Here is an 11,913-nt window from a genome sequence, read left to right as displayed (position 1 = left end):
TGAAACACTGGAAAATAAGGAGCGAGAGTGAGAATAAAGAAAGAATGGGGACTTTTGTTAATATTTTGCCCCTCATAATTTTACACAAGTGTTTAAATTCAGCTCATCCAATTTTTGAATTAATAATTACGATAATTAGTTTTAACTTTTATATAAATAAAAGATTAAACAATAGTACTTTGAGTGTAATAGCAGAGTATTTTAAAGTAGTTTTTATTAAAATTATTTTAAAAACAACCATACCATAATATATATATATACCCCTTTTTTCAAAAATACACACTAGTTTGTCTTCTCGAGACCTCACATCGTGACCCACAATGATCCTCCAATAAAATGTTAAGGTATATTTGTGGGGATATGAATTGCGTAGAATTGTCTTTTCCTCGACCTTTTGCTCTCTTCCTCTTATGGCTCTGCCGTTTTCCTCACCCTCCCTATTAGACCCATCCGAAGGGAGCCACTATGGTGGTCGCCTCCAAGGCATCACTCTCTCTGCTGCCCCTCAGGAGCTCCTCTGGTATCTCGTTCTCTTGTCGACCATCCTCCACGTCGATCTCTTGGGGACGATCCTGCACGCCAATGGCATCTCTCAGCGTCGCGTCGGCGCCTGCGATCTCCGAGATCTTCTCCCGGTTGAAGGAGAAAAATAAGGTGATAGGAGATGCTAGTTTTTATGTCTTATTCTCAGGGTTTCGTAATTTCTTGTTGATTTGAGTTTTTCTTAGTTTGTCGGAATGGAGACGGAATCCTGCTTGCTCTGGTCGTTCGCTTGAAATATTGTTGCTTTTAGACTTATAGTGCCTAGTTGGTCCGATGGGTTTGATCCATGTTTTATTTAGTTTGTCTGAATAATAAAAAGAAAAAGAAAACCTTTGTTAGTTTTCTCTGGAAAATGATGAGAAATTGCACTTGGAAGCACTCTCATTTCACGTTTTTCTATCATATCGAATTAAATCGCTATGTTTTATGATTTTTGTTGTGATTGTAGTACATTCAGATTTGGTCTCTCAATGTTAAATAATTTTAGCCATAAGACTGTAAAAGAGTGGCACCCTGATGTACATGCTTTTCCAATCACAGGTATAATTTTCCATGTTCGTGAGTGGATTGGCACGGGGCATTAGTGGTTTAGCCAAACCTCACGAACAGAGTGATAGTATTGCTTTAGAAATCAAGATGATTCTATATTTGCTTTACTTTTTTGGAAATGAAATGAGTCTACTAATATTAGCTTGGATTTTTTTGAACAATGTACCTTTGGCAATACTTGATAGGATATTCTTTGTTTTTTGGACTTGCTGTGATGCTGTCATATGCTGGTACCGAATTCGAATTACTTTTCATTCTGTAATTGGTAGTTAAATAATCTCTCTCATTATCAATAGGTTGCATTTATTCCCTTTATTACTGCTGGAGATCCTGATCTATCCACGACATCAAAAGCACTTAAAGTTCTTGATTCTTCTGGATCAGACTTGATAGAATTAGGGATTCCCTATTCTGATCCATTGGCAGATGGGCCTGTAATCCAGGTACTCAGCCCTTCTTCATTTGCTTGATGATAGTATGTTTAATTGTCTGATACATATCTAATGTATGTTAGGCGGCTGCCACACGGGCTCTGGCAAAAGGCACAAATTTTGATGGAGTTATCTCAATGTTAAGGGAGGTATGCCTACCATAAGCATTAACTCATTCTTGTTAGTGGATTGTACTTTGCATTGATTTGTTTAATGAGAATTTAATTAATGGAAAAGATAGAATTTTTCCATGCCTTTTTTTTTAAAGTTCTTTCTTCAGGGAATAGTATTTTTGGCTCTTTCTGAGTAATTTTTTAAATTGTGAAAAAACTACTACATGCTAAAAAAGAAATATTAGCTTCATATTGTAGGATAATGGTAAAGGACACATGAAAGTCATCATAACTTACAAGAAATCAAGCATGTGGTTGAGAAACAATGAGAAATAATATGATATGCTCATGATAGTATTTATTGTACTAAGAGATCATTTGTTGTAGTTAATTTACATACTGTGCGAGTTGGGATAAAAAATGAAGAGAGCATGAGTTGGGCATTTTAAATAGTGAGGTGGGTGTAATCTATCTTGTTTCCAATGTTTGTGTTTGTTCATAATGATCTCTCTGTCTTTTTTATAATGTTCTTTTGCTACACTAATATGCACATATGATTACTTGGATCATTTAGGATTGGGTGCATTAGGTTTGACCACCAAAAATGATTACTACTGGAATCTGTATTTTGTGCTAGTACTTTGCAAGCTTAAAATTTGCACAGATTTTGTTGTGTACTGTGTTAATATGGTTTGTCATGGTAGTACATTGTTGCCCAAAATGTCAGTGTTATACTAGTGTGTTGTATCATGCCAGTGTATGCTATGTATCAAAGGCTTCATATTCTTTTTTGAATTATGGAAGTCGGGGATTGTGATATAGATGATGCTCTGGCCCTGATTTTGGGGCTCTGAACGTGAGTGCACCATGGACTAGACAATGTTCTGTAGGACTTGGTTAATGAAATGAAAATGCAAGAGACTATTGTCAATGTGTTAGTAGGTGTATTTGTTCACAACCATTTTCTTCTTGTTACACAATAAGTTTCTTTTATACATTCTCTTTTTATTACGTTTCTTATGGTCCCAAATAATTGGAACTCATGGTTTGTTGTTGTATTAATCATACTTGAGTTCAAGTATTGCATTTCAATTGCTTTAACTTCTAATTTATTGCCATTTATCGTGTGCAAGCAGGTTGTACCTGAACTTTCATGTCCAATTGCTCTCTTTACATATTACAATCCAATTCTGAAGCGGGGAATCGATAAGTTCATGTCTATTATAAAAGATGTTGGTGTTCGGGGTAATTTTACCTATCTCAACCATGCATTTGGTGTCACCTTTTCACCATATTTGGCATAGTTTTCTCATTCAAATATGTTGTTTGTTCTCTGAAACCAGTCAATTAAATTTTTGGCTTATTTATTTAGCACGTCTGCTATTTTGCAGGGCTTGTGGTGCCTGATGTCCCTTTAGAGGAGACTGAGAATTTAAGAAAGGAAGCTGTTAGGCATAAAATTGAGCTGGTAAGTCTCCATGATATCTTCATTCTTACTTTATCTACTAATTTTGTACATGTTGAAATAAAGAGTTTTTAATATTCATTATATTTCAGGAGAATTACATATGCTTATATAGCCACACAACCCTAAGCATCAACTTATTAACAAAAGATAAAAAGACTTATCTACCCTTGCTTCTCACAACACTCCCCCTCAAGTTGAACATATATATCAAACATGTTTAACTTGCTAAGAGAAGAGTCAAACACAACTTGGGGTATAGCTTTTGTAAACATATCAGCAAGTTGATCCTCAGACTTAACATAAGGCAGACATAGCTCTCCAGAATCAAGTCTCTCCCGAATAAAGTGACGGTCAATCTCAATGTGTTTAGTCCGGTCATGTTGTACTGGATTATTTGCAATATTGATTGCTGCCTTGTTGTTGCAATACAACCTGAGAGGTAATTCAACCTTTAATCATATGTCTGTCAACAGAAAACTCAGCCACAACATCTCTGCAAGACCATGTGCCATGGCTCGATATTCAGCTTCAGCACTAGACCGTGCACAAACATTTTGTTTCTTACTCCTCCAAGTTACCAAGTTTCCTCCCAAAAAAGTGCAATAGCCAGAAGTGGACCTTCTATCATCTCGAGAACCAGCCCAGTCTGCATCAGAATAGCATTCTACCTTCAGATCACCACCTCCTTTAAACAGCAAGCCTTGTCAGGACATGATTTCAAGTACCTTAGAATCCTGTCAACAGCCTTCATGTGGATAGTTTTAGGAGCATGCATGTACTGGCTTACTACACTAACAGCATAGATGATGTCAGGCCTAGTCATAGATAAATAGAGTAATTTTCCAACCAGCCTTTGATACGTTCCCTTTTCCAGACTTGTAAGATCTTCCCCACTAGAACTAGTAAGATCATGATTTACTTCTATAGGAGTAGACGCTGGCCGAGAACCCAGCTTCCCTGTCTCCTTGAGTAAGTCCAACACATATTTTCTCTGACATACATAGATTCCTTCCTTTGATCGAGCGACTTCAATACCCAGGAAGTACTTCAATGATCCAAGGTCTTTAATTTCAAATTCTGATGTTAACTTGGACTTAAGAGCCTGGATTTCTACCTCATCATCCCCTGTAACTATCATATCATCAACATAAACCAAAAGAATGGTAGTGCTGTCCTTTTTCCTTTTTATAAAGAGTGTATGATCAGCATTCCCTTGTTTAAAACCAAACAATATCATGACTTTGCAAAACCTATCAAACCATGCTCTGGGAGATTGTTTAAGCCCATACAAAGCTTTTCTTAGCTTGCAAACCTTTCCTTTTGTTTCAATTCCAGGCGGTGGCAACATGTATACTTCTTCATAAAGGTCACCATTCAAGAAGGCATTTTTAACATCTAACTGAAATAGAGGCCAATCATATTGAGCAGCAAGAGAAAGAATTACCCTGACCGAGTTCAGCTTTGCAACTGGTGCGAAAGTTTCCAAGTAATCTACCCCATATGTTTGGGTGAATCCCTTGGCAACAAGTCTGGCTTTATATCTAATCACTTCACCCTCTGAGTTATACTTGATAGCATAGACCCATTTAGAACCAACCAAGTTCTTCCCCTTTGGGGGATCAACTAATTCCCAAGTACCATTTCTGTTAAGAGCCTCCATTTCTTCGTTCATTGCTTCCTGCCACCTTGAATCCCTTACAGCTTCATAATAGGAAGAAGGTATAGCATGGTTTGATAATTGTGAAACAAATGCATGATATGAAGGAGACAAACGAGAGTATGAAACATGGTTGGAGATAGGATGTTGAGTACATGACCTGACACCTTTTCTAACAGCAACCGGAAGGTCCAGCTCGTTCATATTTAGAGGTGCGGTTGGCTCAATTGATGAGGATAACTGCTTCACAGGATCAGGAGCCAGAGCATCCGATTCAACCAGCCGATCAATAGGAGGTTCTTGCTTGTGTCTTCGTCGTTTATAAGTAATAATATCTGGTGAAGACTGTGCTCCCAGTGATGGAGCATCTTTTCCCAGTGATGGGGCATCTTTTCTATTTTCTATGACATCCAGTGGAATAGGAGAAGAAACCACTTGAGGAACTTGAGGAACGACCACTTGAGGCACAAAGGAAGAGGTAATATTCTCCCCCTGAGGATGAGACTGGGGAGAATAATAAGACTCAGACTCAAAGAAAGTAACATCCTTCAAGATATATCTCGTCCTAGTAATAGGATCAAAGCACTTGTAGCCTTTCTGGCAAGTGGAATACCCTATAAAAACTCCTCGTATAGAACGAGGATCAAGTTTAGAGGATTTGGGACCAAGAACATGTATAAAACAAAGTGAACCAAAAACCCGAGGTGTAAGGGAGAACAACTCTACGCTAGGATGAAGAATAGTGAGAGGACACCAGTTCCCGAGACCTTTAGATGACAATCGATTGATGAGATAAGCAGCGGCAAGAACAGCATCAGCCCAGAAATATTTGGGTAAGTGACGTTGAAATAAAAGTGCACGGACTGCTTCAAGAATATGACGATTCTTTCTCTCGGCCACTCCATTTTGTTGTGGTGTGTAGGGACAAGATGACTCATGAAGAATTCCTGAGTCTTCAAAAAAAGTATTTAGAGACGGTGCAAAGTACTCACGGGCATTGTCAGAACGAAGAACCTTCACCTTTGAGTTAAATTGGGTTTCAACCATTATACAAAAATTTTGAATGAGACGAGGAACTTCTTCCCTGGTTTTCATCAAATACAGCCATGTACAGTGGGTGTAGTCATCAATAAAAGATAGAAAATATCGATAGTCATCCACAGGAGAGGGCCCCCACACATCCGAATGAACAAGATCAAATGGAGACAAACTCTTCTTTAAAGACTCAGAAAAATGTGTTCTATAATGTTTGGATAACTGACAGATTTCACATTAAAATGACTGAAGAGAAACAGAAAGGAACAGACTAGGGAATAAAATTTTCAAAGACTGAAAAGACAAATGTCCCAACCGAGAATGCCATAAAAGAATTTCTTGATGCTTAGTTCCCAAACACTTGGCTGCAGATTTCAGAACAGATGTTGTTTCAAGCTGGTAATAATAAAGACCCCCTACTTCACATCCAGTCCCAATCGTCTGCTTGGTCTCGAGATCCTGGAAGACACAATGATCAGGGAAAAAGGTTACGGAGCATTGTAGTTGTTTAGTAATGCTACTAACAGAAAGTAAATTAATAGAGACGGAAGGAACGTGAAGTGCAGAGGATAGGAAAAAATGATCCGTAAGTTTTATGGAACCTTTGCCAGTAACAGTGGCTTTGGTTCCATCTGCAATGATCACTTTCTCCTGCCCAGAGGATAAAGAATAAGAAATAAAGGAGTTAGCAGCATTTGTCATGTGATCCGTAGCTCCTGAATCAATGACCCAGGGGCTGTAAGAACTGGGACCAGTAACACTTAATCCCAGGCCACGGATACCTATGTGCGCTTGAAACGGAGTAGAATCTGCAGGAGTAGAGGCCGAAGATGAAGCCTGAAGCCGAGAGAGAAGATGTTGGAGGTTAACAATATCAGTAGAAGACAATCCCGTGATAGAGGACACAGAGGAACCAATAGTCTCTTCACTTTCTAACTTTTGGATAGCAATATTACTACTATTAGGAGCCTTCTTAGCATTGTGCTTAAATTTTTCAAGTTTCTTTTCCGGATATTTTTCCCAACAGAAATCTGAATCATGATTAGTTCTCTTGCAGTGCCGACAAAATCTGTCCCCTTGTCTTTTAGTTCCCCCAGGCCGAAACTTGTTTGCAGAACCAATAAAGACAAAGGTCTCCCCAATCGGAGGACCTCCAGTGGAAATCCCCTTGTTGTTCATGGTCCTTTTTCTACCTTCTTCACTTAGAATTTTGTAGTAAACCTTTTCTAGAGAAGGAGTAGGATCAAGACCAAGAATTTGCCCTTTTAAACTCTCAAACTCTGCAGTAAGTCCATCTAAAAATTTAATAATTCTGTCTTTTTCCAGAAGCTTTAAATATCTCTGATGATCATCAGTGGAACTCCAATTTTCCATCCGGTAGTAGTCAAACTCATCCCACAGTCCCTTCAGAGTAGCAAAATAGTTGGTGACTGACATAGAACCTTGTTCAAGTTTGAAAATTTGACTGCTGATCTGATAAGTACGCAGCATATCATGTCGACGTCCATACATCTGCTCCAGTGTCTTCCACATGTCGTACGTTGTTTTGTTATGAAGAATGACTTGTTTGATGCCAGAATTAACAGAGTTAAGCATCCAAGTCATTAATTGAATATTGTCACGTCGCCAAGTGCGAAAACTAGGATCCTTTTCATCTGGTTTCACTTTAGTGCCATGAAGAATATCAAGTTTTTCATGGCCTTCGACATAAAGTTCAACAGCAACTGCCCAAGATACATAATTTGTCTCAGACAATTTTTCTGATACTATCTGAAGACCGGACCCTCCAGTGCCTGCCATTGTGAAAACCGGTTGTACCTGTCCTGAAGAAGACATAGGGTTCGCAGAAATCTCTGAGGTTTCGCTAGCGTTGTCCGCCATTAAAAATTTTCTGGAAGGGGCGGTGGCAGTAGACTGGGCTGAAGAAAAAGAATTCGAGAGAAGGTGAAGTGCAGGAATTCACAGTAGTTTGAAGAAGCTGCTGCTCTCCGGTGACCAGCAGATTACTGTAGTTTTTCCGATGAAGTTGAGCGCCGGAAACCTTGTGGGCACCTTTGGGAAGAAGATCCACACGTGGCAGAGAGAAGGGAAGAAAGCTTGGTCGGCGCCAGGAGATCGCGATGAAGAAAGGAAGAGGAAAGCTTGGTCGGCGCTAGGGCAAAGAGGAAGAAGATGCGCCGACGGCTAGGGTTAGGGTTAGGGATCGGAACTTTGCTCTGATACCATATTGAAATAAAAAGTTTTTAATATTCATTATAATTCAGGAGAATTACATATGCTTATATAGCCACACAACCCTAAGCATCAACTTATTAACAAAAGATAAAAAGACTTATCTACCCTTGCTTCTCACAACAGTACATATGACCCTTTTTATCATTATTAATCTTCCAGAATTCTTCGTTGTGGTTCTTATCAAAAAAAATTTTGTTGGTAAGAAAGTTAGAGTTTGTTATCATTACCTTTGGCTAGATAAAAGAGAATATTCTCCTAAACTGAAAATAAAAAAGGAAAAAAGGCTATACAATCACAACACTAGGGTATTGTTTCATATCCAATGATAAACATTTAGCTTGTCGATGCATTGTGGTGCCTTTTCAGTATGTACTATCACATTGCCCTGCAGGTGCTTCTTACAACACCTACCACCCCAACAGAAAGAATGAAAGGAATTGTACAAGCTTCACAAGGATTTGTTTACTTGGTAATTATTTCATTTTTCAGCTTATCTACACTTTTATATAGGGTGCCTGATATCAAATGACAGATAAGCAAGCATAACCAGGACTAAAAAAGTGTTAAAAAGATGGAGTTATATTTTCACTAGGGAGATTATCTCCTGATGCATTTTGTTGAATTTTGATGCTGGATATGTATTCCATGGGTTTCATTGAATCTAGTAGATATGTCGAATTTTTTAAATTAGTTTGATGCAGTGAGTTACAGTAAGCCTAGTTTCCACTCATTTCTCTTGGAATGTGAAATTAAACCACCTGCAATCTTCTATCTCAATAAATTGGCTTCACTGCTTAAGTAGTAGAGCAATTATTTATCATCCATTTCCTGATAATCTTAAAACTTTTTAGCACAGTGAACTTAAGCCTCTCTAGCTACTAAAACCTCATAAATCTTCACATAGTTGTTGTAGTTCTTAATTTCTTTGATCTTTAATTTTGCTTTGTGTAGGTTAGCTCTGTTGGAGTTACTGGTGCCCGTACATCTGTTAGTTCACGTGTGCAATCTCTCCTGCAAGAGATTAAAGAGGTATGCCACCTCCATGTCAGGTGCCTTCTTTTGCCTTTCCAATCATCATTGTTGGAGGTTGGAGTCATACAAGTTATTTTATTTCTCAACTTCAAGTTCGAGTAGACACCTGAGATTTTCAAAAGGACTAAACCAGAGAACACCCCACTTCTCAGTTTGCAACTGCACCTAGTATCATGAAGCAATGGCATAAACTTCATGTATTTGTATAAATGCTTGCATAGACTTCACTAGCAATATCAGCTGGAGAAAACCGAGTATGTGGCTAACATCCTTATGAAGTTATAGATTAGCAGCAGCTCAAGTATTTCAGGTCAATGATGCAAATAGGAAATCGGAGTTTCGCCAATAGATAAATTGGTAGCCACTATAAAGAATGACAGTTTCATTCATGTTTGGAGTATGGTGTGTAAACAGATGCCAACCTTAGATATTCTGCAGGAAAACAGTGATATACGTACTGGCACACGTTACATTCCTTCTTTTCTAAATTCAACTGCTGACTTAATTTAAAGAAACAAAGCTGATCAAATCATGTAGATTTGGTCGTGAAGATTAGACTGCAGGGTTTCATGTTGTTAAGTGAATAAACTCTACCTTTCATGATTGCCTGCTCTGCATTTCCTTGAAGTCACACATGTTTTTCTGCTATTTCCAGGCCACAACTAAACCAGTTGCAGTTGGCTTTGGCATATCTAAACCAGAGCATGTGAAACAGGTCGGTTGCTCGATAATTTTGTGTTCTTTTCTTTTTTTTTCCCAAGTGCTATGAGAGTTTTACCAGTTTGATTTTGTAGGTAGCTGGATGGGGAGCTGATGGTGTGATCGTTGGCAGTGCAATAGTGAAACTTTTAGGCGAGGCGAAATCCCCAGAAGAAGGGTTGAAAGAACTTGAATCCTTCACTAGGTCCTTGAAGGCTGCTCTGCCCTGAGACTGAGATTTCTTCAGTCTCAATAGAGTTATTTCCCTTGGTGTGGTTGTTCTCTTCTTGTTTTTGAGGAATTAGCATGTAAATTGGCTCCATCAAGAAACAACTTAACATGCAAAATGAGTGGAATTCTCCTAGTTTTGTATTAACACTATTAAATTTCTTACCTTCTTTGCTACTCCAAATTGTTGTTAGCAAGTATAAGATGTTTGACATTATCTTAGTCTACTTCACTTTATTATGAATTTTAAATAATTATAAGATAATAGTTTTAAGATATTTGATTAACTTTTAATTAAAATTTAATAAAGGGGTGTAGGGGTGAGAAAAGTTTGATTAAATTAAATTAATTTTAATGTTTAGCTAGATTATTTTAGGAATTCAATTTTTTTTAAAGAGGATATTAATTATTTTGGATAATTCGGTTTAGTTTTTAAATTTCTAATTTGATTAAATTAAATAAATTGATTATGTCTTGTGGAGACATGTTTGGTTAATATGGTTAAAAATTAAAGTAATTGATATTTTATTCGTATGGTTTACTTAATTGAAAACTTCGATTGGTTGGATTGGATCTAAAAAAAAATCAATTTTCTCCGGGGATGGGACTTAGGAGCGAAGATGTATATAAAAAAAGTTAATTAATAAAAATGGGAGAGAGAAAAAAAATCTTTTTGAGAAAATTGCTTATATAAAATAGAAATTAGAAATAGAAGCAGATGTTTGGTTCTTTCCTAAAAATAGGAATCGGAATGAGAATCATTGTATTGTGGAATGAAAATGGGTATGAGCATGGATATCACTCTTAAAAGTAATGTTTGGTTAGTTGCATATTTTCTATCGGAATAAATCAAAATTTTCTTTTTTACCCTTAAAGGAAAATAAGAGAAAAAATCAGATGTGAGAGAAAGATGAATGTGAGAGAAAAATATGATGAAAGAAAATGATGAGAGAGAAAGTATGATGAGAAAGAATGAAAAGAGAGAAAGTGTGATGAGAGAAAATGAGAAAAGAAAGTCTGATAGGAGAGAGCATGATGAGAGAAGATGAGAGAGAAAATATGATGTGAGAGAAAGTATGATGGGAGAGGATGAAGAGAGAGAAAATGTAATGAGAAAAATGAGGAAAAAGAATGTGATAAGAGAGATTGAGGAGAGTGAAAGTATGGTGAGAGAGAAAGTATGATGAGAGAGAAAGTGTGATGAGAAAAAAAAGAACAGTGAGTGTGATGGGAGAGATTGAGGAGAGAGAAAGTATGATGAGAGAGAAAGTATGTTGAGGAAAAAAAAGAGGGAGTGTGACAAGAGATATTGAGGAGAGAGAAAGTGTGATGAAAGCGAAAGTGTGATGAGAAAAAAAGAGAAAAGATAGTGTGATGAGAGAGATTAAGGAGAGAGAAAGTATGATGAGAAAAAAAAAAGGAAGAGAGTGCGATGGAAGAGATTGAGGTGAGAGAAAGTATGATGAGAGAGAAAGTGTAATGAGAAAAAAGAGGAAAGAGAGTGTGATAGAAGAGAGAAAGTGTGTGATAAAATGATGAGAGAGAAAATATGATGAGAGAGAACAAGGAAAAAGAAGTGATATGAAAGAAAAAAATAAATAAATATATTTTAATATTTGATATTAAGGGAAAAAATTTTAATTTTAGGTGAAGGGTATTTTTGGAATAAGGGAATATTTTGATTGATGAAAATAGGGTAATGGCTCATTGAAGGGGAGGTACATGGGAATGAGTTATTATCCAATTTCAAGAATTTATTCCTTTATTTATATTTTTATTTCTATAATCCAAACATTAACAATGACAATCAATGATTCCCATTTTTATTTCTCACTCCTATTCTCCTAAACCAAATGCCCCCTAAATTTATAGGAACTTGGAATACTTGCCGAGTTACATCCGCTACGCGGCGATCCTACTGAG

General features: G+C 37.2%; 1 protein-coding gene across 2 annotated transcripts; it reads left to right on the top strand.

The window, feature by feature from the left end:
- Positions 1-438: 438 nt before the first annotated feature.
- LOC122006332 (tryptophan synthase alpha chain-like) lies at positions 439-10,174 on the top strand. 2 transcript variants are annotated; one of them, XM_042561800.1, is made up of 9 exons: positions 439-654; positions 1,389-1,535; positions 1,607-1,672; positions 2,773-2,881; positions 3,028-3,104; positions 8,423-8,500; positions 8,983-9,060; positions 9,719-9,778; positions 9,858-10,174. In XM_042561800.1, the coding sequence occupies exons 1-9, from the start codon at positions 466-468 to the stop codon at positions 9,990-9,992; spliced, it is 939 nt and encodes a 312-aa protein (XP_042417734.1). In that variant the 5' UTR covers positions 439-465; the 3' UTR covers positions 9,993-10,174. The 2 variants fall into 2 exon arrangements, 1 of the variants encoding a protein (XP_042417734.1); XR_006118677.1 differs by having other exon boundaries at positions 3,028-3,153; positions 8,158-9,060.
- Positions 10,175-11,913: the final 1,739 nt, after the last annotated feature.

This window comes from Zingiber officinale, chromosome 7B (assembly GCF_018446385.1).
Source record: "Zingiber officinale cultivar Zhangliang chromosome 7B, Zo_v1.1, whole genome shotgun sequence".
Classification (NCBI taxonomy): Eukaryota; Viridiplantae; Streptophyta; class Magnoliopsida; order Zingiberales; family Zingiberaceae; genus Zingiber; species Zingiber officinale.
This window is presented reverse-complemented; position numbering and strand designations above follow the sequence as displayed.

What these genes read in the sequence shown, in the direction of transcription:
- LOC122006332 (XM_042561800.1), top strand. Translation starts at nt 466, where the DNA reads ATGGTGGTCGCCTCCAAGGCATCACTCTCTCTGCTGCCCCTCAGGAGC. An exon ending in GGTTGAAGGAGAAAAATAAG is followed by an intron (nt 655 to 1,388) that starts GTGATAGGAGAT and finishes CATTATCAATAG; the next exon opens with GTTGCATTTATTCCCTTTAT. An exon ending in CACAAGGATTTGTTTACTTG is followed by an intron (nt 8,501 to 8,982) that starts GTAATTATTTCA and finishes TGCTTTGTGTAG; the next exon opens with GTTAGCTCTGTTGGAGTTAC.